Source organism: Anguilla rostrata, chromosome 12 (assembly GCF_018555375.3).
Source record: "Anguilla rostrata isolate EN2019 chromosome 12, ASM1855537v3, whole genome shotgun sequence".
Classification (NCBI taxonomy): Eukaryota; Metazoa; Chordata; class Actinopteri; order Anguilliformes; family Anguillidae; genus Anguilla; species Anguilla rostrata.
In genome coordinates, this window is record NC_057944.1 from 1,176,720 (window position 1) to 1,199,934 (window position 23,215).

The following is a 23,215-nucleotide window of genomic DNA, read 5'->3' on the forward strand; positions in this document are numbered from 1 at the left end:
CGCTCTCACTCCTGAGTCTCCTGGGTGATTGTATCTCAGGTCCAGCTCTCTCAGGTGTGTGTGTGTGTGTGTGTGTGAGTTGCAGTGTGGAAACTCTCTGTACTTACAGCAGTGTGAATGTGTCCAGTTTAGCAGCAGACAGCGCTCTCACTCCTGAGTCTCCTGGGTGATTGTATCTCAGGTCCAGCTCTCTCAGGTGTGTGTGTGTGTGTGTGTGTGAGAGGTGCAGTGTGGAAACTCTCTGTACTTACAGCAGTGTGAGTGTGTCCAGTTTAGCAGTAGGCAGGACTTTCACTCCTGAGTCTCCTGGGTGATTGTATCTCAGGTCCAGCTCTCTCAGGTGTGAGGGGTTTGAACACAGAGCTGAAGCCAGAGAATCACAGCCTCTGTGTGACTCTACAGCCTGGCAGCCTGCAGAGAGAACGACACACACACCTTACACACATTAATATAAACTAACAGGGCTGTGTGTGTCAAACACACAGCAGTGTGTAACACACCTTACACACATTAATATAAACTAACAGGGCTGTGTGTGTCAAACACATAGCAGTGTGTTACACTGGAGGCGGGACCAGAATAACGATGATTGACAGCAGGGACAGCGAATGGAATGATGAATGGCCCTCCTGAACGACGTGGAACGTAACAACATGTGATACAAAATTATAACAAAATATAATACAAAACAGTCACATGCCAGCAAAAAATGCCACTCAATTGAGTTTATTGCAAAAAGTGCCCACTTGTTCACAGGTCATACATAAACCAAAAAAATATCCCACTATTCATGGGAAGGTGCAAGGAATGTCAGCTTTGGTTTTGCATACAATGTCCATCAGTCAGACACCTGCCTTCCAGAAACTAAAGTCCAGGTGGGGGTATTGCACCAAGCAGGATTGCTCAGTTAGCCAGGTAACTTCTAAAATAGCATGCAACAACTTCTCTGAACATTTGTTAATAAATAGCAATAATGAATACTTATGACTAATTGACACCTAATATATTCAAGTTTAGTTTTACAAATTCAGATTCAAAACATTAAAGCCAAATATTTTTCACAGGTGAGCTGACAATCCAGCTTCCTGGAATACCCGAGACCTAAACCTGTCCTAAACAAAACAATCCCATGGTCCTGTATCGACCGCCCCATGCAAATGAATGGAACTTGACATAAATTTGCTAGCATACTGTTATAAGTGTCCTGTCTTGTGTATTTGAGGTTAATATGAGAAAGGGTGGTCGCTATCGGCACGTCCAGGAATCCCTACATATTCACAGTCGTAACCCAAGTCGCAGGATGCAAAACAGCCTTTAGGAAAGCAGTTTGAAATTAGGAAGCAACGTCTGCGCCATTGGGTTTAGTGGGTCGTGATGAGATAATTCTGAGCGTGTTGCTTGTCTTAAAGTTGATATAAAAAATAAGGCTGTATTAATATAACTAAATGTATATGTATGAAGTTGGTTTTTCCACATTTAGACAGTTTATTATGTGTATCTTTACAGGACTTCCATTTTAATTGGTAACGATGTCCAGTTCTCTCTAATACATTACGAAGTATGTCTTTCTCAGTTCAGATGAGGTGAAAGAAAGAAAAAAGTAGTTGAAGAATTTTCAACAGTTTGGCATACTCCCTACATCAGTGAAATGTTGTTGTATACTGAGTCTACTGTTATGTACGCTTAGTGTAAAACATCACCACAGGTGTACGGGTTGATTACACAGGAATTTACAATCAGACGCACTTTTTTAAAGTGAGATTGTTGATAAGCACTTAACTCATTGAGGCAAATCCAAAAAGTAAATCAATATCTTTAAAATATAAATGGATTTCACTTACAGTGCAATGAAGGCATATATAAAGTGATATTTCTATATATCTTAATAATGTATGTAATATTCCTTATATAAGGCTTCCATTCAGTGAAGACATGTTTTTCTTCATATAGCCTCATATTTAATGATCTTATGAATGTGGTTCCTGAATTTATTTTTATATGGTCATCATTTTTTTGAAGGCTGACATTAGAGCACAGTCCATTTCTGTTGGAAATATTTTCAGTGTATACCCATTATGCAGTCACCTGATCCTCTGCTTCACAGATGGGGCCTACTTGGCAGTGGGATCCCACGACAACTTTGTTTACATCTATGTTTGAATAGATACATTATTTTGAAAATAATAAATCGGTTTGCAGCTGCAGATTTTTAAAAATGGTGGTTGAAATAAAATGCTGCGAGTACTTGACCAATCAGAATTTTTCAGTGCTTGCGCCCCACCCCAAACGTTTCTGTACTTTTCGAAAGTACTACCCCCCGAGCAGGGACTTTATTATTTTACCCCAAAATAAAGTCCCCGGAACTTAGACCCTGGTTCCTGCGGTGGAAACGCACTGAGTTCCTCAAAACGTTCCTAGTTCCTGGGAAAAGTTCCTGCGGTGGAAACGTGGCTTATGTATATATGTCTAGGGTCCGGGTCCTGTGAGGCAGTCTAGTAAAGAAGTAAAAAAAAAAAAAAAAAAAAATTAAGTTGAAAGTGAAACTGTTTCAACCTCAAACGTCATTTAAAAGACGGAGGACAAAGAGGATGCAGTAAAAAGGAATTCAATTGGATAAAAGAACTGAGTAAGCAGACTGTTGTGGATTGGGATGGGGAGAATAGAAGCTAGATGAGAAAGGGTGTTTGGAGAAATAGGAATCTGTAGTTATGATCGCAATAACGCTTAATTTAGTGAAATAAAACAGGCAATACAATGGCGCCCGAGGAGTAGATGAGTTGCCTAATATGCTTTTTTCAAATTCCCCATTTGGGACCAAAAACAAAAAATACCTTTTCAAATACATTTTTAAAAGTTTGACGTTTATTTCAGCATTTATTTGGTATTTTATGATCATTTTACCTATTTGGATATGACGGATGTCACAGGCCTGTTGTCGGCTACATTGAGACCTGCTACTGTAACAAAAACAGACCGAACATTTTAAATGTGCGGTCCGTGAAGTCAAACTGTTTTTTGCTCTGTATTCACACAGTTTGGATTAAGAGAAATTAACTTGATGTCTGCCATGTTAAAGTCGGTGGTCGGTAGTTAATTCACGTATGGAGCTTTCACAGTTGGTCTTCTATTATTTGAAACAAGACATTAGCTTCCGTATACAAGAACATGCTAAAAAGATGCTTAAAGGATATTAATTTGCATATTTGCTATCCAACTCTGACTAGTTTCAATTAACAAAGACCTAGTGGCCATGTCCTTACCAATTGATTCTGTTCTATTGAATTCGTACAAGTTTCAATTATGATAAATTCAGCAACTACTTTAATAGTAGCAAGAACTGAAAAGAACTGCGGTTATAGTTGCATTAAGACGCCGTTTCTTGTGTGAACCACAAGATGGAAGCATGTAGCTGTGCATGTAGGTCTACTTTAAATGACGTCTGATTTTAAAGCCATCACGTCAGACCGAATTTACGTTTTGGCTGAGTTGGATTGAAGTTGAAATTGAAATACAACATAAATTGTACTGCAGCGATTTCGAATCGAATTACAACTACCTAGAAACGGATAATACATGATACAATGACTTTAATGAGACGAAAATGGGCTTACTTAAGAGGAAATAATGATCTAATTTCATGAATTATTGATTTGGGTCGTTTTTGGATGTTTTCCAAGAAGATTTCTCACGAGCATGTTCGTGTTTGTTAAATGTATGTAAGGGGGATTGTTTATGGGTAAATGTGCGGTCGAAACACTGACTGGAAGCATGGGTAGTTAACGTTGCCAAATGTTTTAAAATTTTACATGAAACGCAATAACAGGGATAATCAGTCGGCTATAAATTGTTGCTAGCATATGGTATACGCCTACAAGCAAAATACATGCATCTCAGATACTGACTTTATAGGGGTCACAATTATTGGCACCCTTAAAGATTGTTAAAAATAAAATCTAACAGAGTGAACTGTACACCAGCATTTAGATATGAGATGAAGCTGATCAACACCCGCATGTATAAAAGACATTATGCTGATCTCCGGCCAAAGGAACTGCCATGCTCTTCCATTGCTTGCTGCTTCACTGGAGTATAAAACTGAGACAACCTGCTTATAAAATCCATTTTTCATCAAAAGCAACAAACTCACAAATGAAGAGAAAATGGTTGTTGACCTTCAAAAATAAGGAAATGGGTCAAAAACTAAACAAAGAAATATACGACTTACTACTGTGAGACCAAATATTAATCAATTTAAAACCACTGGAGTAGAGTGAAACCTGTCCAGTAGAGGGCGCTAGTGTATCTTAGCCCCATGCTCAATGAGGTAGATGGTTCAGGGAGCAAAGAACAATCCAGTGGCCACAGTTGGAGAATTACTGAACTTGGCTGCATCGGGGCGTCACCAAGTTTCTATTAATTGCTACATTTAGATGCTCCAAAATTAGATGCTACCTCCATGCCAAAAGGCTATTTGGAATGGTTTCAGGAAAAATGGTTTTACTGGGAGTAATCGACAGTTTCAAGAATCTAAATTGTCTCATCTACTGTGCTCCGGAGTGATGACATTAGAGCTCTTTGGCCAAGCATAGCTGTTATTTCATTTGTGGCCTTTCTGTTAGCTTGAACTAGTCTGCCCATTCTCCTTTGATCTCTCATTAACAAGGTGTTTTTTGTTTATCACACCATTCTCTGTAAACTCTAGAGACTGTGCTGCATGAAAATCCCAGGAGGGCAGCTGTTTCTGTGATGTTGAAACCACTACGTCTGGCAACACATCCATCTGGCACAGACAGTCATGCCACAGTCAGAGTCGCTTAGATCACACATCTTGTCCATTACAATATTTGCTCAAACAAAAAACTGAACATCTTCACTATGTCTGCATACTTTATATATGATTTGCAGTCACATGATTTGCTGTTTGGGGAGTAGGGTATTTGCATTAACAAGCAGGTATACCTAATAAGTGGCCGGTATGTAATACAAAGGATATGAGGTTGATGTTGATTTAAAGAGGTGTACAGAAACAAGCCACATACCTACTGTTAAATACGGTGGGGGATCTTTAATGTTATGGGGCCGTTCTGCCCCACTGGTCCTGGGGCCCTGTAGGACAATAGCATCATGAACTCTACCCAGGTACCAGGAATTTTTAGCCAAAAAAATGGTTGCCTCTGCAGCAGACTGAAAGTCGCTAGTGAATCTTCCAGCAAAACAGTGACCTCAATCACACATTACTATTCACAAATAAATCATTAATTAACCAAGTAAGCCACATTTTGCAATGGCTACAGTCTCCAGACTTGAACTATATTGGAAACCTGCAGTTTTAATTGAACAGGACAGTTCTGAAGCAAAGACCCAGAGGTATTAAAGAAGTAGATGGAGGAAGGGTCTAAGATCTCTCCCAATGTGTTCTGTAGTCTTATTAGACATGATATAAAAATACTCAGTGTCATTATCCTTGCAAGGGGAGTGTGAACAAACTACTGATAAGATAAGATAAGATGACACTTTATTAATCCCCAGGGAGGGAATTTGTGTTACAGCAGCAGAGTGAGTACAAAAGAAGCAGAAAAAGAAAAGTATATATATACATAGTCTACATAGTATACATACACTCACCAGCCACTTTATTAGGTACACCTTGGTTGGTCTGCTGCTGTAGCCCATCTGCTTCAAGGTTCGACATGTTGTGCGTTCAGAGATGCTCTTCTGCATTCCTTGGTTGTAACGAGTGGTTATTTGAGTTACTGTTGCCTTTCTATCAACTCGAACCAGTCTGGCCATGCTCCTCTGAACTCTGCCATCAACAAGGCATTTTTGCCCAGGAGAACTGCTGCTCACGGATATTGTCTCTTTTCCTTGCTCTGTAAATCCTACAGAGATTGTTGTACGTGAAAATCCCAGTAGATCAGCAGTTTCTGAAGTACTCAAACCAGCCCGTCTGGCACCAAATAACCATGCCATATCAAAGTCCTTAAATCACCTTTCTTCCACTTCTGATGCTTGGTTTGAACTTCAGAGATCATCTTGACCATGTCTACATGCCTAAATGCATTGAGTTGCTGCCACGTGATTGGCTGATTAGATATTTGCGTTAACGAGCAGCTGAACAGGTGTATAAAGTGGAAGGATGAGTGTAGTATACATAGTATACATATATAGTGATAATAATAAGAAAACAAGTGAAACATGTAAAGGAAAATAAATAACTATTTCAATGAACCAGGGTGTCAATAATGTGACACTTATTTTCTGGAAATAAATGTATGATCTGGAAAAGTTTTGGTTGATTCCATTGAATCCTTAATGAAAAGTATTTAGCAAGTTGGACAATCAATATATAGTTTACCACTGACATTCATGCAGTACAATTGTTCATCATTATCAATGGTGCAAAAACATTTGAGGTGGCTGTTTAGAACATGTTTAGGGCCTATTTCAGTTCTGGATTGCTTACTGTCAACACCGCGGCGTGTTGTATATGTGTGTCTCTGTGTGTTCAGTGTGTTCTCATTTTGTGTGTTTACAGCTTGGCTGGTTTGGGATAGAACCCACGTGTGGTCTAAACTGGTCAGATGGGTTCCAGTCTCCTGAGATAGAGGCGCTGGTTATAAAATGAGTCTCTGAGGAACCAGACACCAAAGGAGGAACCCTCAGCACTAAGAGGAAGAGGTACAAGTGCATGAACCAGATATTTAATTTCTGAGAGTTAGAGCTGCAGTAAGAGGATGAGTTTAACTGAAGCTCTGTCTCCATGTGCTGAGAGTTAGAGCTGCAGTAAGAGATGAGTTTAACTGGAAGCTCTGTCTCCATGTGCTGTGAGTTAGAGCTGCAGTAACAGGATTGTCTTTTTACATTTATAACTTATTGCACCTATGCCAAATATTACTCTTTCCATCCACAGTGGAATATCACACAAACACAAAAACCAGCTTTTATTTAAACATAAATATGCTTTCAGGTTTTATTTCTGGCGTGTTTGGGAGCAAGGGCTCGATTTAATCTGCACTTAGTGGATGAGTTTAACTGGAAGCTCTGTCTCCATGTGCTGTGAGTTAGAGCTGCAGTAAGAGGATGAAAGTTTAACGTTTTCCCAATGTTCTGTGAGTTAGAGCGGCAGTAAGAGGATGGGGTTAACGGAAGCCCTGTCCCAATGTTCTGTGAAAGAGTTGAAAGACATATTTAACTGGAAGCCTTTCCATGGCCGAGGAGCTGCAAAGGAGAGTTAACTTGATGGTGTTCCATGTTTGTTACAGGGTCCAAAGGAAACAGCAGGGTCACCTGACCCACCTGTAAGTCTTTTAAGAGTGATCATTCAAAAAGAACCCCCATTTCACATTCGGGAGGAGAGGTCACAGGTGACCAAAGGTTTAAAGAGGTTCAAAAACAATTGTTTAATTAACTTGGGTTTATGGAATTTTGTTGTCGGTGGGGGGTTTAATTTTCAGACCCAGGTGGGGGTTATTATTGCACATATAGCTAAGGTTTGTGATTTATATCACTTTTCAGGTTGAAAGGAGGGGTTTTTTTTCATATTCATTTTTGCTGTGAGTTAGAGCGCAGAAGAGGAGAGTTTAACTGGAAGCTCTGTTCCGGTTTGGTTCAAGGGTCCAGGAGAAAGAGCAGGGCCCTTTGTACCCAGCTGTCTGTCTATAAAGGATCGCTCAATGGATTGTCAAACGAAAATTCAGAGGGAGAGGTCACAGGTGATCAAAGGAATTAAAGAGGTTCAAATTGACAGTACTGTTTAATTTACTTAGGTTATTTGGCACCTTTTTTGTTGTCGGGGTATTGACTTTCAGATCAGGTGGGGTTATTAACAGACACCCGGGGGCTTCTGATTTATATCACATTCAGGTGTGGGGAGGTGTATTTGTCATATTCATTTGTGATGTGATTTGAGCGGGCAGTAAGGGGGGATGATTTAACTGGAAGCTCTTGCCTCCATGGCGGAGTTAGATCAGTAAAAAGGATTGTTTTACATTTATAATTTTATTGAAACTTTAAAATACCCACCATCCAAGTGGAATATCACACAAACACAATAAACCAGTTTTATTTAAACGTTTTAAAAATGCTTTCAGATTTTTTTTTCTGGTGGTTTGGGGCAATAAAACCATTTTAATCGCACTTTGAGGATGAGTTTAACTGGAAGTCTGTCTCCATGTGCTGTGAGTTAAGCTGCAGTAAGAGGATGAGTTTAATGGAAGCTCTGTCTCCATGTGGTTAGAGGCTGCAGTAAGAGGATGAGTTTAACTGGAAGCTCTGTCTCCATGTTTGTTCACAGGGTCCAGGTAGAAAGAGCAGGTCACCTGTACCCAGCTGTCTGTCTATGAAGAGTGATCGTTCAATGGATTGTCAAATGCATTCAGAGGAGAGGTCACAGGTGATCAAAGGTAATTAAAGAGGTTCAAATTGACAGTATGTTTAATTATACTTCAGTGTTACTGGCACCTTTCTGTTGTCGGTGGGTGTATTAAGACTTTCAGATCTAGTGGGAGTTATTATTGCACATATAGCTGTAGGCTTCTGATTTATATCACATTCAGGTTAGGGGAGGTGTATTTTGTCATATTCATTTGTGATGTGAGTTTTGAGCTGCAGTAAGAGGATGAATTTAACTGGAAGCTCTGTCTCCATGTGCTGTGAGTTAGAGCTGCAGTAAGAGGATTGTCTTTTACATTTATAACTTATTGCACCTATGCCAAATATTACTCTTGACCATCCACAGTGGAATATCACACAAACACAATAAACCAGCTTTTATTTAAACGTTTTAAAAATGCTTTCAGATTTTTTTTCTGGTGTGTTTGGGAGCAATGGCTCGATTTTAATCTGCACTTTGAGGATGAGTTTAACTGGAAGCTCTGTCTCCATGTGCTGTGAGTTAGAGCTGCAGTAAGAGGATGAGTTTAACTGGAAGCTCTGTCTCCATGTGCTGTGAGTTAGAGCTGCAGTAAGAGGATGAGTTTAACTGGAAGCTCTGTCCCAATGTGCTGTGAGTTAGAGCTGCAGTAAGAGGATGAGTTTAACTGGAAGCTCTGTCTCCATGTGCTGTGAGTTAGAGCTGCAGTAGCAGGATGAGTTTAACTGGAAGCTCTGCCCCAATGTGCTGTGAGTTAGAGCTGCAGTAAGAGGATGAGTTTAACTGGAAGCTCTGTCTCCATGTGCTGTGAGTTAGAGCTGCAGTAAGAGGATGAATTTAACTGGAATCTGTTTTGTTTGCAGGATACCGCAGTCACTGCAGTCCTGCTCTTTAGAAGAGAACAGTTCAGAGAAATTATCTTTCACAAGACAGGTGAGTTCTGTTTTTTTTCAATTGTTTTTAATTAATTTGTGTTTTAATTGTATTGTAAGTTTCATTTGAATATATAATGCACGTATCAAATACAATATATAGAATACATAGTTGAGTCCAAACGTTTACATACACCTAAGCTAAGGACATTCAAACTCTATTTTTCACTACAGCACACATTTCATGTTACCATACATTCTCTGTGTTAAATCAATTAGGGTATTTACTTCATTTCCATAAGAGGTCTTTAAAAAAAAATAGATGGGACAGATTTATGTCAGCTTTTATGTACTATATCAGATTTTCAGTTATGCACTTAAATAGATTGTCAAAAGCAAAAAGTGTGGTTTTTCTAAACAAATAAAAAAAAAAATTTAAAAACTACTTTTTACATTATGATCAAAAAAAAAAGATTGCAATTAGACATTCCAGTGCCAAGTAAATGACCTAAAAGCAAACTACTGCTACCCTCTCTAAGATCTACCCATCGGGACTTTTGCCCCTGTTTGGAGCCTCATATTCGTTACAGCAATCATACAGTGTTCAGTTCTTCAAGCTCGTTTACATACTGTAGCTTTCGAACGTAGCTTACGCCGTCCTTCTAGCTGAAACTACAGCTTAGCTATTCTACTACGTACTGACTTACTTTCACTTTGCATTTTCACGTAGCGCATGAGTGGAAGCTTAGCGCACACTTTAGTAGAGCTTTGACTATTGGCAAATGCTTTGCATAAAAGATACTGAAGTACTATAAAGGGCACTATATTATTATAAATTGTTAATGATTCGATTTTATAGTTTTGTCATTTTCCTCCTTGTGATGCCAAAAATGCCAAACACGGAACTGTGTAATGTGTGGGTATATTTTATTTGTAGTTGTGTAAATACAGAAATATGAATTACTTTCCCGGCAAGATTATACAGGTGCAACAACAATAGTTTAATGTTTTATTTTTAGTTATCCAGCAAAGCAGTGTAATGACTGAGAGGTTTTAGAGTCAGAGGGGGGCTCGAACTGCCTGCACACATCCAAAGTGCTGCAGGCAGCCATGCTACCCAGTGAGCTACTAGCGAAGGAGATATATAAGCAGAATTTTGTGGTTTTAAACAAGTGCACTTCCATACATGTCATTTTGCATGTGCATCCGATGAGTCGTTAGCAAGGTAGCTATAAGGAAATTTTATACCTACTGGAGAGGCAGGGTTATGAGAGACAATTTGTTATGGTTGTTAGAGTTACACAGTACATACACCTCAGTGTCGGCAGTATCCTTGTGCCTCGAACTTGAACTCATTCAGTTACTTTCTTTCAGACTCTAATGCCAAAGAATTATAATCATACTGTATTCTAACCCGAGTTACTGGGACAGGTGGTTTAGGCCCGAGGACTCAGTTCCAGCACCTCAGAAATTCAGAAGTTGTGTGCTATGACACTTGGCACCAGTCGTAGAGGTTTTAACATGGGTTCCACATGTGGCAGATTCAGATTCTTGTTGTAGCCTGGGGCTGCACTATCAGAGGGGGGGAGACTTGTATCTGCCGTGGCACCCAGAGGTTGCGACGTTACATCGGGCTCGTACTCAGAGGTCCAGTGACCACTAGTACCGGCCTCCATCTCTGAGACTTAAAGGTGTGGTTCCCTCCGGACAGATACCGGACAGTCTCAACTGCACTCTCAGAGGGGTTGAGACGTGTACCGCTGTGGGACCCAGGCAACCGGGTTTAGTATCAGCACTTATCAGACTCTGCTTTCAGGCTGGAATTTAGGAGCGTAAGCTATGCACCCGGCTTAGCACTGGTCATTTATTTGTTCCTCATAGGCTAGAAACCTAATCCTTTAACCTTGTTACTGCACTCAGAGGTGTTTATATTAAGGCCTAAAGCCTTTAAACTTGTTACTAGACTTGTACTCTGAGGTTTTTATATTAAGGTCTAAAGCCTTTAAACTTGTTACTAGACTTGTACTCAGAGGTTTTTATATTAAGGTCTAAAGCCATTAAACTTGTTACTAGACTTGTACCCAGAGGTTTTCATATTAAGGTCTAAAGCCTTTAAACTTGTTACTAGACTGGTACTCAGAGGTTTTTATATTAAGGTCTAAAGCCTTCAAACTTGTTACTAGGCTTGTACTCAGGTAATCAGTTCCGAGGCTCAAGAACACTTACCACAGTGCCCTAGGACACCGCACCTCAGCTTGTATGCACTGATATTAGTGGGTTAGCATATGGCCGGTGATGCTGTGGACAAAGTGAGGTTATTCACGAAATTATGGATCATACTGAAACCATAGTGGTTTATTGTTACTATATATATATATATAGAAAGTAGAAACATAAGAGTCTTCTCACACATTTAAGTTCTAACATAGATACATTCTAATGAACACACATATATGTCACATACCCAGCATGTTTCCATACGGACAAGAGTATGGTACCCGGAGAATCTGATAAGCAGGCTTCTCCCAGATCTGCTTCCTTGCTCCCCTTAAATGTCATCCCGACCACACCTCCCAAACTCCACGTTTCCCTCAATTTGCCCAAATAAGGCCAAACAGAAGTAGCACTGTGGCTCCACCAACCAGAGATCCCCTTCCCCCTTCTTCCCGTGTAGATACAGGGGTGCCATTATCCAGATGATAGTATTAAGATACTTTGTACGATGGTGCGTGATCTGAAGATTGATTTTGATACCTTTCTTTTGTGGAGGCCCCAGGTGGTGGTTCTTCTATAATCCAGTCACTTATGTAGGCAAATTCATCCCCCTCACTCCTCAATCCTTCACACACCTTAATTCCTATCATCTTTTCCATATTACCATCAGACCCACATCCAACCAAGCCTCTTCCACCTCATTACATTTTATATTGCCTCAAATGTTTTAATAAATACTGTATTTACAGAACATGTCATGCCCCAGAGTTATTTAGGATTCTGTTTGAGGGTGACCTGACCCAATGACGCCATATGGAGGCGCTGTGGCACTGTCCGTGAGTGGTGTCCAGCCTCGCCTTGTCCGCCTGGCATGTCCAGCGGGAGGAGGGTGAGCTGTATGTCCATTGATCCCCAAGCTGGTATGTCCAGAGCCCTATCTTCAAAAGGGCAAGATGGCTGAAGAATGCACAAGATTGTTCTTCCGCAGTAAACGGTGTGGTAAACAGTCCCATGCAGGATGCATTGATTGCTTTCCTAGCTGCAAGTCTCATCCTTTAGGCATTTATGGCCCCCACCTGTGTGTAGCAGTTAAACACAAGTAGACACCAGACGAGTCCATTTGCAGTGGAATTTTATGATAAAGTCCTTCTGCTGTGAATGTTTGCCTTACAGCCTCGCAGTTAGCTTCTCCTCGGCGATGGTAGTCAGAATTTGTAAACATGTGTCTCTCCAGTGACGTTGCCTAGCGATGTCCTCATCGTGTCACGTAGACAGCAGGGTTCCCCTGGAAACCACGTGTCTCGCTCCAGCAGGCCCGTGACGTCATCAACACTTAAAGGGGGCACACAAAGAGACACGGCAGCACGCAAAACCAAAAGGAAAAAGGAAGCAGTGCTAATACAAAGTAGAGGGACGTAACATAGCTAATGTTAAACTCGGTGAAAATGCAGAAAGCAGAACTCTCTAAAGTTTGGGTGCATTGTATTATTTTAGTGCTATTAATTTAGCATCTGGAGGTGGAGCACGGCTGGGAAAAAGATATACACAATATTCCAATCTGGAGAGGTTTTCAGGATATCTGGGCCCACCTTTGGGAACACGCATGTCAAATTTTACTGCTTGTTAAATCCACTTTTTATTGGTGTTTATTGGTATACATCCTGGAGTACGATTGTAAAAAGAAATCTAGTTTCATCCAGTATCTGAAGTATATACAGTCACTACCGAATAAAGAAAATACAAAACATTTTTGGATTTCTTCTTTGTTTTTCAGGATGAATATGTCCTGTATGTTTACAGAGCGAGGCTCCCGTGTGATCAGGGATTATTTTGGTAGAAATGTTCTCTTTATTTCAAGCTTTGAACCATGTCTGGACTGCATATAGTTTCGTGTATGGAGATAACAGTACTGCATGGAGATAATGAGGTTTCTTTAAGACAGGGGAGGTTCCTACAAAAAGCCCTGGATTTTAAGTGGGGTTTAAGGGGTTAACTCCTCTAAAGACACAACTTAACATCAAATCCAGTTCTGGAGTGCTGCCTGATCCTCCCTGCCTCACAGAAAGTCCAGATTCCTTTAGCAGGTCCCACACATGGCAGCAGAGGAAGACTCCAAACTGAGACTTTTAAACTGGAAGCATTCAGTTCAGTTAGCATTTACTAAATGTACTACACAGAGCAACTCCTTTATTATATGGAAATTCAGGATTTTGCACAAGTAGTATCTGTAGTCTATTCTCTATTTGTCTCAAAAACACTCCACACAAAACAAGGATCCTGTAGCGTTTATTTGAACTGTAATACAATACACGCTGTAAAAAAAGTTTGGTTCTCCCAACTAAAACGTTTAAAGTAACTGTATACAATAGCACTTTTCAGTTTGCTGTACCTTCAAGGTTCTGTGCATTACAAACTCTATGATCCAGCGACAATTATTTTATGTTGGCTGAGCAACGATAAATAAGTTGTATTAACTTTGATTTAACAATATTAACTTACATTAATATTGAGGTATTCAGCCAACAAAATATTTTCACTCTATTTTTTCTCTAAATCTCTAAATATAATAATAAAAATTATTTTATATTCAAATACAATAACAAAATTACCAAATTCATGTAACTAAATATTTTACACTGGGCCAACCTAAATAATAAAGGTGTTTGTAGGGGAAAAAACAAACAAGACATAATTCTATCCATCCATCTGGTAACATTTTTGTAACATTTATTTAATTATTATTTGATAGTAATATGATAAATGGTCAATTATAAGGAATTGACATACTCACCAACCCACCTCTTCATGTGTTTATTTCACACTGATACAGCACACCTCTTCATGTGTTTATTTCACACTGACACAGCACACCTCTTCATGTGTTTATTTCAGTGTCTCCTGCGCACTTTGATGAAACTGAAGAAGGATGAGAAGTTGAAACAGTTTCAGAGCCATCTGAGTCAGGATTGCCCAGAATGCTTTAAGACTCTGTCTGAAGATTCTTCTGTACTGCTTAAGTTTATGAAGATGAAGGAATTGTTCAAAAGTCATCGAATTGAAGGTTACCCAGAATGCACTGAGAGAGAGCAGAAGGATCCTGAGGCCCGGTACATAGTTGAGAAGTTGCTGGAGACCTGTGGCAGTGAGAGGTCTCTGAAGATCACACTCCACATCATGAGGAACATGATGCAGAAGGATCTCACTGACTCACTGGAGAGAGATGAGCAGCGCAGTAAGAGTTTTCTCTCATTGCGAATGTGTGTCCATTCAAATGCTGGAATTAGCTATAGCATCCACACTTCCATAATAGTGTTTTACATTGACAACATTACATATAGAAAGTGTCACAACCAATGTGCACACAAAGACTTATGTAACACTGTGATATGCGTAAAATGCTGTTAAGTATGAGTCTATTAATATTTTTATTGGTAGTTTTTAAAAAATCTGTTATTGAATGGGAAATGTTTATCACATTTTAAACATAATTGTTTCTCATATTTCCTCTCTTCAGATGAATCCATAAAAATAGTCCAGAAGGCACTTAAAGCTCATCTAAAGAGGAAGTTTGAATGCATATTTGATGGTTTAGCAAAGCAGAGCAACGCAACCCTCCTCAATGAGATCTATACAGAGCTCTACATCACAGAGGGGGGAAGTGGGGGGGTCAATAATGAACACGAGGTCAGACAGATTGAGACAGCATCCAAGAGACAAACCACACAGGAGACTGCAATCCTCTGCAATGACATCTTTAAGCCTTCACCTGGACAAAAGAAACCCATCAGAACTGTGCTTACAAAGGGCATCGCTGGCATTGGGAAAACTGTCTCTGTGCAGAAGTTCATTCTGGACTGGGCAGAAGGAAAAGCCAATCAGGACGTTAATTTCATCTTCACTCTTCCTTTCCGAGATCTGAATTTGAAGAAGGAAAGAGCATTCAGTCTGATGCAACTTCTGCAGCACTACTTTCCACAACTGAAAGAGAGCCAAAGTGTTGAAGGTGATGAGGTCAAAGTGGTGTTTATCTTTGATGGTCTGGATGAGTGTCGACTTCCTCTAGATTTCCAAGGTAATGAGATCTGCTGTGATATAACAGAATCATCATCAGTGGATGTGCTGCTGACCAACCTCATTAAGGGGAATCTGCTTCCCTCTGCTCTCCTCTGGATCACCTCCCGACCAGCAGCAGCCAATCAGATCCCTCCTGAGTGTGTCCACCGAGTGACAGAGGTACAAGGGTTTAATGACCCACAGAAGGAGGGGTACTTCAGGGAGAGAATCAGAGATCAGAACCAGGCCAGCAGAATTATCTCACACATAAAGTCATCCAGGAGTCTCTACATCATGTGTCACATACCAGTCTTCTGCTGGATTTCTGCTACTGTTCTGGAGACAATGTTGGGTAAAGCAGAGAGTGGAGATCTGCCCAAAACTCTGACTGAAATGTACACACACTTCCTGCTCATTCAGACTAATGTGAAGAATCAGAAGTATCATGGCACTGATGAGACGGACACAAAGAAGAGGTCAGCATCAGATACAGAAATCATCCTGAAACTGGGGCAGCTGGCTTTTCTACAGCTGGAAAAGGGCAATCTGATATTCTATGAAGAGGACCTGAGAGAGAGTGGCATTGATGTCAGTGAAGCTTCAGTGTACTCTGGGGTGTGCACAGAGATCTTTAAAGAGGAGTGTGGGTTGTATCAGGAGAAGGTCTACTGCTTTGTGCATCTGAGCATTCAGGAGTATCTGGCTGCCTTGTTTGTGTTTCATTCATGTGTAAATGGGAACAGAAATGTACTCAGAGCAGAAGAATCAAAATCTCACAGTGACAGAGTGCAGCTGTCTGAGTTGCACAGGACTGCAGTAGATCAGGCCTTAAAGAGTAAGAATGGACACCTGGACCTTTTCCTCAGATTCCTTCTTGGCCTCTCTCTGGAGTCCATTCAGAAGCTCTTAGGGGGACTACTGACACAGACAGGACGCAGATCACCTGTACCAGACCTACAGACACAGACAGAAAGCAGATCACAGAGCATTAATAAAACAGTCCAGTACATTAAGGAGAGGATCAGAGAGGAATCTTCAGCAGAGAGGACCATCAATCTGTTCCACTGTCTCAGTGAACTGAATGACAACTCCCTAGTGGAGGAAATCCAGAATTCCCTGAGATCAGGAAAACTTTCTGATAAAAAGCTGGAACCACACCAGTGTTCAGCTCTGGCCTTTGTGTTACTGATGTCAGAGGAGATCCTGGATGAGTTTGACTTGAAAACCTACAACACATCAGCAGCAGGTCATCAGAGACTGGTACCAGTAGTCAGGAACTGCAGGAAGGCCACGTGAGTATTGTATCATTAATAATGTAGATGATTGACAGTGTATTTTCACACTTAATATTTCTAGTGAGAGTAAAGTACAATAAAATTGTCTGGTAAGTGAAAATTTGGTATAAATGATAACTTCTAGAGTTAGTGCCCTCATTTAAACCCTTTGCGCGCATGCCAAATCTGCCCAATCGTTGCCCATTCACGGGGGACCTTATTTAAAGCTTTATAACTCCAGACGTGAGCATCACAGAGACTTCAATAATGGCTTAAATGAGGAAAGACATTTGTACCATTTACAATACTAAGATTAGTTTATATTCATAATGTAGGAAGAAATAAAGTGCCACAAATGCAATTGTCTAGGCAAAATAATCTAAATTGAATTTGCTCTTTTTTAGTTTGCAATGAAATACTGAGAGGACCCATATATAAAACAGATTACACTATACGTGTCCTGGATCAAAAACTCCTTGACCACAAGATCATAAAATCTAAGGGTGGATATGTAGAACTACTATGGATTTATGAAGCAAAAACTAAGTAGTGTACCCAGTGTCTCCAAAACTATCCAAAATGTCTAAATTATGCATTGCTGTAAATCATGTATTTCACTATAAATCAATTGTTTTATCTGACGAAACTCACTGTTATCATTTTCAAGTGGGAATGACAAGATTTCCATCAGTACAGAGGTCTAAAATATCTAGTGTCCTGAAACATATCCAAAATCTCTCCAAAAATTAATTAAATGCTTTTTTTCTGTTATAAAGCATATAAACATGCCCCTTTTGAAGGTTTAAGATGAATCATTCATATTAGATTAAAAATAATGCAAAAACATTATCACACAATGTGGAACAGTACCTAAATGTGTAATCATTAATTCTTGTATGTTTTCCTGTACTCACGGTATGTAATGTTTCCTTGTATGGGAATTTGACATTAAAACAAATTCAACTGTCCACCACTATGTTCCAGTTCAGGTCACATCCGATGCATTAAACACAATGACTACTTAGCAACCAATGAACGCTTACATTACAGTTACATTACACTCAAATTCAAAATATTAGCTATTTTGGAAGGTGCCCAAGCATCACAAATAAGTGTATATTTCACAAACGGATTGTCCAAGACAATATATGACTACTCAGTCTTGAAAGGGACATCTCTACGTGTAAAACCAATGGTAAGGTTGTATATTTATTCCATATTAATGCCCAGATATTGACAGTAGAATGACATGGTATAATTTTTTTAAATTCCTCTTTATTTAAGTGTTCAGTGAGCAGCATTTTTCACAGCTGTACTGGCATACCTTCAGCTATTGTTGACTTTATCTTGCTGCAATGATGGAATACAAATTTTTAGCGGTAAAAGAATGTTTTTATGTATGCCCAGATGTGCAAGTTCGGTGTTGAATAATGTGTTTCCATTTAAACAAATCCAGACCAGGTCTTAACTCATAGCACATTTTGCTATTTTGGTGGCGTTATGAATGCGGCACACATGTGAATGCATGACACAGATGTGAGAAATATTTAATTTCAGTTTGACTGTTTCAAATGCAAGCTGTGCTCATTTACGCAGTCCAATGGCAGCTATTTTTGCAGTGCATCTGTATGGAGCTAACATTTAGAACTGATCATGTGACTAAACTGACACAGTAGCCTCAGTGAAGTGGATTATTTCTAATACTGAATGAATTACATTCTGTCATCAAACTGAAGATGAATTATTTGTGAAATTTGTAATTATAACAACTGCGCTCACCCCTATGAGAGCAGGGAGGCTTCAGTGAAAAGCCTGGGAACAGTCAAAAAAAGTGTTCATCCTTTACTACTTTCTCCATACATTAAGCCAGCACACCACCAACTTGCGTGTTATTGGTCAATGATTGAGCAAACGTTTGTAATGTTAAAAATGTATTTTAGATGCTTAGAAGGGTTGGGTGGTACATTACAGCCCTCAGAAAGTCAGTGCATTCTTTGTGGTGTGCTGTGTTATACACTAAATAGCCATACACCTTGGATGTGACACAGACCCCACAGAGTAGACATTACAGGACTTTCATAGGGAGAGAGAAAGAGATTACAGCACACAGAGTGCACGAGAGAGCAGGGACTTGTTGGCTGTGGAGCCGTTTCTCTCGTGAGCACACATTCATCTTATCAAGTGCATGTCTGAAATAAATGAAACTTAGTTGAAGTGGTGAAATGTTTTCTTTATTTTTAATTGTGGTACAAAAATTGACAGTAAAGAAACAATATTCATAATATACAATATTACCTCTCTGCAGACTGAACAGCTGTAACCTCACAGAGAAGTCCTGCGAAATTGTGGCCTCAGCTCTCCAGACATCAAACTCAACCCTGAGAGATCTGGACCTCAGCTACAATTACCTGGGAGATTCAGGAGTGAAGCTGCTCTGTGCTGGACTGATGAGTCCAAACTGTAAACTACAGAGACTGGGGTGAGTAGTGCTGTGTACTGTGTGACCTTAATTGTTGTGGCTGTGTAAGGGTTTGAATTTTGTCACAGGGAAGAAAACAAATTTCCTGATTTCATTCATTTTCAAAACCTGTAACCTGAATGTTTGTGTGAATACAATTTAGCATATATGCATATTGACTGGGGTGTGCTCATATGAAATTATCGCTAGACACTGCACCCTGGAGAGAGAGACACTCTACTGCTGCCATCTAAGTGTTCTCTGACACTAAAACCTCAGTCAGCATACAAGTGAGCAATTCATGACCTCTGTATTATTTTATCCATCTGGACACTGACTCTAGCAGCTGTCCCAGAGGAGCTGCACATCCTGCTAGTGAAATCAACAAATATGCCCAGTGAGTAACACAGTAAGGGTGTTGCCCCAGAACTTTATTAACGAGGCCAATGCAGTGATTGGTTCTTACAGAGATGCACACTTCAGTCAGCGTACAAGTGAGCCATGTAGTTTGGTGCAGTGTAAGAGAAAACAGTTTATCATGACAAAATATGAAAGTTGCCAATAACCAGGAATAGACAGCTTTAACAATGTTAAGAGGCAATCATTTGGATGGATTTTCCACAAAGATTATAAAGATGCAAAAGCAATAGTTTAAATGTTTAATTGGGATGGCAGGTACGGTATGCCATCCCGCCAAGTTACGCCTTGGCGGGGCGGCATGCCCTATACCTATACAGCCCAGAGAGTTGGCACTTTTCAGGGTTCCCTTCAAAAATAACTGCAATGACCACAGACTCTCAGCCCTTAAAAACATTCATTTCTGTACCTTCTGACCTCATTTCAACAGACAGAATTCACAAACAATGTCTCACGTCCACACAATAAAGCCCCAAACTTAGGGGATTTTGTGTTTTTTCCTTCTTCTTCTTCCTGCCTGATTACATCATCATAAATGCTCCAGGCCCACAAAGAATACATCTCCCCACTGGAAATTTAGTTATATCAGCCAATAGAAACATCAGATACACACACAAATATACAAGTACACGTTTAAAAGTACAAAACTTTGCAGCCATAATGTCTGCAGTCTTTTAGCTCACTGGGTTGCCGTTGGAACTTTTTGTAACAGATGCAGGTTCATCCCCCCTCGGACTCATGCGATCCTCTAATTACACTGGATTGATGGCTAACTAAAAATAAAGCATTTAAACTATTGCTTTGGCATCTGTAAAATCCTTGTGGGAAACTCATTTATATTTCACAAATCCAAATAAAATACACCCACACATTAGACAGTTACACCTTCACCTTCAAGTTTTACATTAGCTACCTTGCTAAAGATACAACAGATCGTGTGTATAATGTTACTACAGATGGCTCTGCAATTAAGCAGTAAAATCAGTGATACATTTCTGTCTGGTAGGTAACATTACTGGTCGTACAGAAACTGCCGCAAGATAATGACTTCTCCATGCCTGGTATATCGCTTTTTTATAAGTCAAAATGGTTGCATTGTGCCAGTACTGGTACTGTAACTACTTCTTAACTAGACTACTGTAGCGACCCTGCAACGCCATATTTCTAAATTAATGTTAGCTAGCCCTATATATATCCTCTACCGACATGCAGACAATTTGTAGGTCTGTCATGTACAATAGCCCATCAAAACCACTTTCATTTAAAAATGACATACACTTTCATTTATTTGTCATTAATGGTAAAGTAAAAAGATTAAATCTATGCCTATGTGTTTCTTTCAGCTAGAATGTGTGTTTGTGTGCATTTATGTGCATGCATGTCTCTCATAGCCTACATTTATATGAATTGCTATTATCACTTACTCATAGTAAACCCAGTACAAGAAGAAATTATTTCTGATGAAAAACACATTTTCATCATACAAAAATGCCAAGTTACTTACACATACAGTGTACTGTCTTTAAGTCATTAATTCAAATCTAAGCCTGCCATTAAAAGTATTGATATCAAAATTGCACCAAGTTACATGAAACAATATCTTAGCTTACACAAATTAAACAAGCTGTATTCCAAAGCAATGCTACCCAATGTTTCCTGAATAGTTTAAAGTAATTTGGCCCTTTGGGACTTTGTATGACTGGCATGCCCTTATGATCGAATCTATTTCTGTATATGTTGCATGTCCTGCTGCAAGGACCTATGGTGATGGTCCTTCTAACTATAATTTTCTTCACTAGTTACAGAAACTTTCAATTACTTTTCTTCATCTTCTATTATAAACTTTTATCACATCCATACATATATTTGAGCCTGTTTCTGAAGTGACTCTGCCTTTAGCTGTGTGTTAAGTAGGTGGTATACTTAGTAAGAAATACAACTTTTTGAGCAAAAAGATGCAATGAGAACAACTGAAGAACAAAAACACACAGTATTGTGCGAACTCCAACCTCCCCCTCTCAGCTATTGGTCCAAATATCACCTGGTTGGTTACGGTTGAGAGTTCAGAGGGCAGACTTCACATGCTAATGTACGGAGAGTCAGTGTCAATCTCTCTTCTGTAGAGATGGGATTTCTGTGAGTTCCCGCATGTTTGATGAATGGTGCTACTCATTTCAGCAAGACATCAAAATGCCTAGCACACATTTGGAAATAAGAGAAGTGGACCCCCTCGTTTAAACTCGCATTTGCCGAATGTACAGACAAAACTCTCCATTCTCTGTCCTACTCTGATTTAGATGGCGAACATACCATCTCCTTCGCCTTTTTTTCTTCTTTTGAATAGCTAGATAAACTAAAGCCACTTTTAACACTTTAAACTTTTTGTTTTGTGTTGTGATCTCGCGTAGCCCTTCTCTTTATACATCCATGGCGTAGCCGCGAGACGGAGGTCTGGGTGAGATTCCAGCCCCAGTTAATAGCTGCCTCATAAGTATTCTGCACCCCCCAGCAGCGTGGAGTGACATCAAACGGTGCGGTGTTCTCACTGAGTATACCGACAACGGTGTTCGTGGACATGTTCGCCGGCGGTTCTCAATCCTGAAGTTCTTTCTTCTAACTGAGTATACCACCAGCTTTAGCTTGCAGTGCAGTGAGGAGTTTGTCACATTAAACCAAAAGTAAAAAAGAAAACTTACTGTCCACTGTGAAAGATGTATCTTTTGCATCTTCACTTTCAGTAGTAGCTGTGTCAAACATCCCACAGCATTGTAAACTAACTCACTGTCCACTCTGAAATATGGCAGCTACACTTCTGGGATGGGATGGGAGGATTAAGCCCAGAGAAAAGTTTATAGAAAAGGTAGATGGGCCCTTTGCCCCAATTCAGAGAACATAGAGTATAAGAAAAGTGGCATTTTGGTTCAGAATAACATCTGTAGAACTGTCAGAGTTTAGTCCAGCAGGACATCTAATTCTCAGGTGCAGAGTGCTGCTGTTGGAGAGTGTAGCACAGACAGCTTCCCCAGAGCATCATCAACCTTAAAATCCTCAATTTCACTCTTCAACACTGAATCATTGTTCCATTTCACACATTACTAGGGAGGTGAAATGTTCTGCCTACAGTGTAATCACAATGGGCGTTCCACACAAACATAAAACAGACTTTGCATCTGGGCTCACTTTAACAGGACGTTTAACAAGGAAGTATGCAAAATCGGAGTAGATAAAGCTATTAAATAATTTAACCTCTTAGCTCAAAGCCCCTAGTGGTCGGCACGCCGGCGTGCCGAGATTACTGAACTCAGACATTCGGTGCTACTGCAACCAAAGTACGAGTTAACCTTCCTCCAGTGTTCGCTGCTCCCCCCCTTATTTTAGTGTTCACGGCCAAATTTGGCCGGTCTGTTTTAACTGCTCTTATATTAACACAAAAACTATAAATCATCACCAAATTTTGTTTAACACCTTTTTAAGCTGTGAAACAATGTCTTCAACTAATGGTTAACATGAGTAACTGTAGTGTATATACAAAGAACAGACACTGAAAATGTACATT

General features: G+C 39.8%; 2 protein-coding genes across 41 annotated transcripts in view; one reads left to right on the plus strand and one right to left on the minus strand.

Annotated features, from left to right (window-relative positions):
* LOC135235493 (NACHT, LRR and PYD domains-containing protein 12-like) overlaps nucleotides 1-23,215 on the plus strand; it is a 419,768-nt gene that overhangs the window by 113,886 nt on the left and 282,667 nt on the right. For 29 of the 36 annotated variants that reach the window (XM_064300950.1, XM_064300980.1, XM_064300949.1 and 26 more), the window contains one exon: nucleotides 9,235-9,304. In XM_064300950.1, the coding sequence (XP_064157020.1) occupies nucleotides 9,235-9,304 (70 nt within the window). Of the gene's footprint in view, nucleotides 1-7,354; nucleotides 7,375-8,293; nucleotides 8,403-9,234; nucleotides 9,305-19,089; nucleotides 19,264-23,215 lie in introns of those variants that run through there. The other 7 variants (XM_064300981.1, XM_064300992.1, XM_064300986.1 and 4 more) reach the window with 5 other exon arrangements.
* LOC135235498 (cytochrome P450 2M1-like) overlaps nucleotides 1-23,215 on the minus strand; it is a 340,188-nt gene that overhangs the window by 18,513 nt on the left and 298,460 nt on the right. The window lies entirely within an intron of this gene.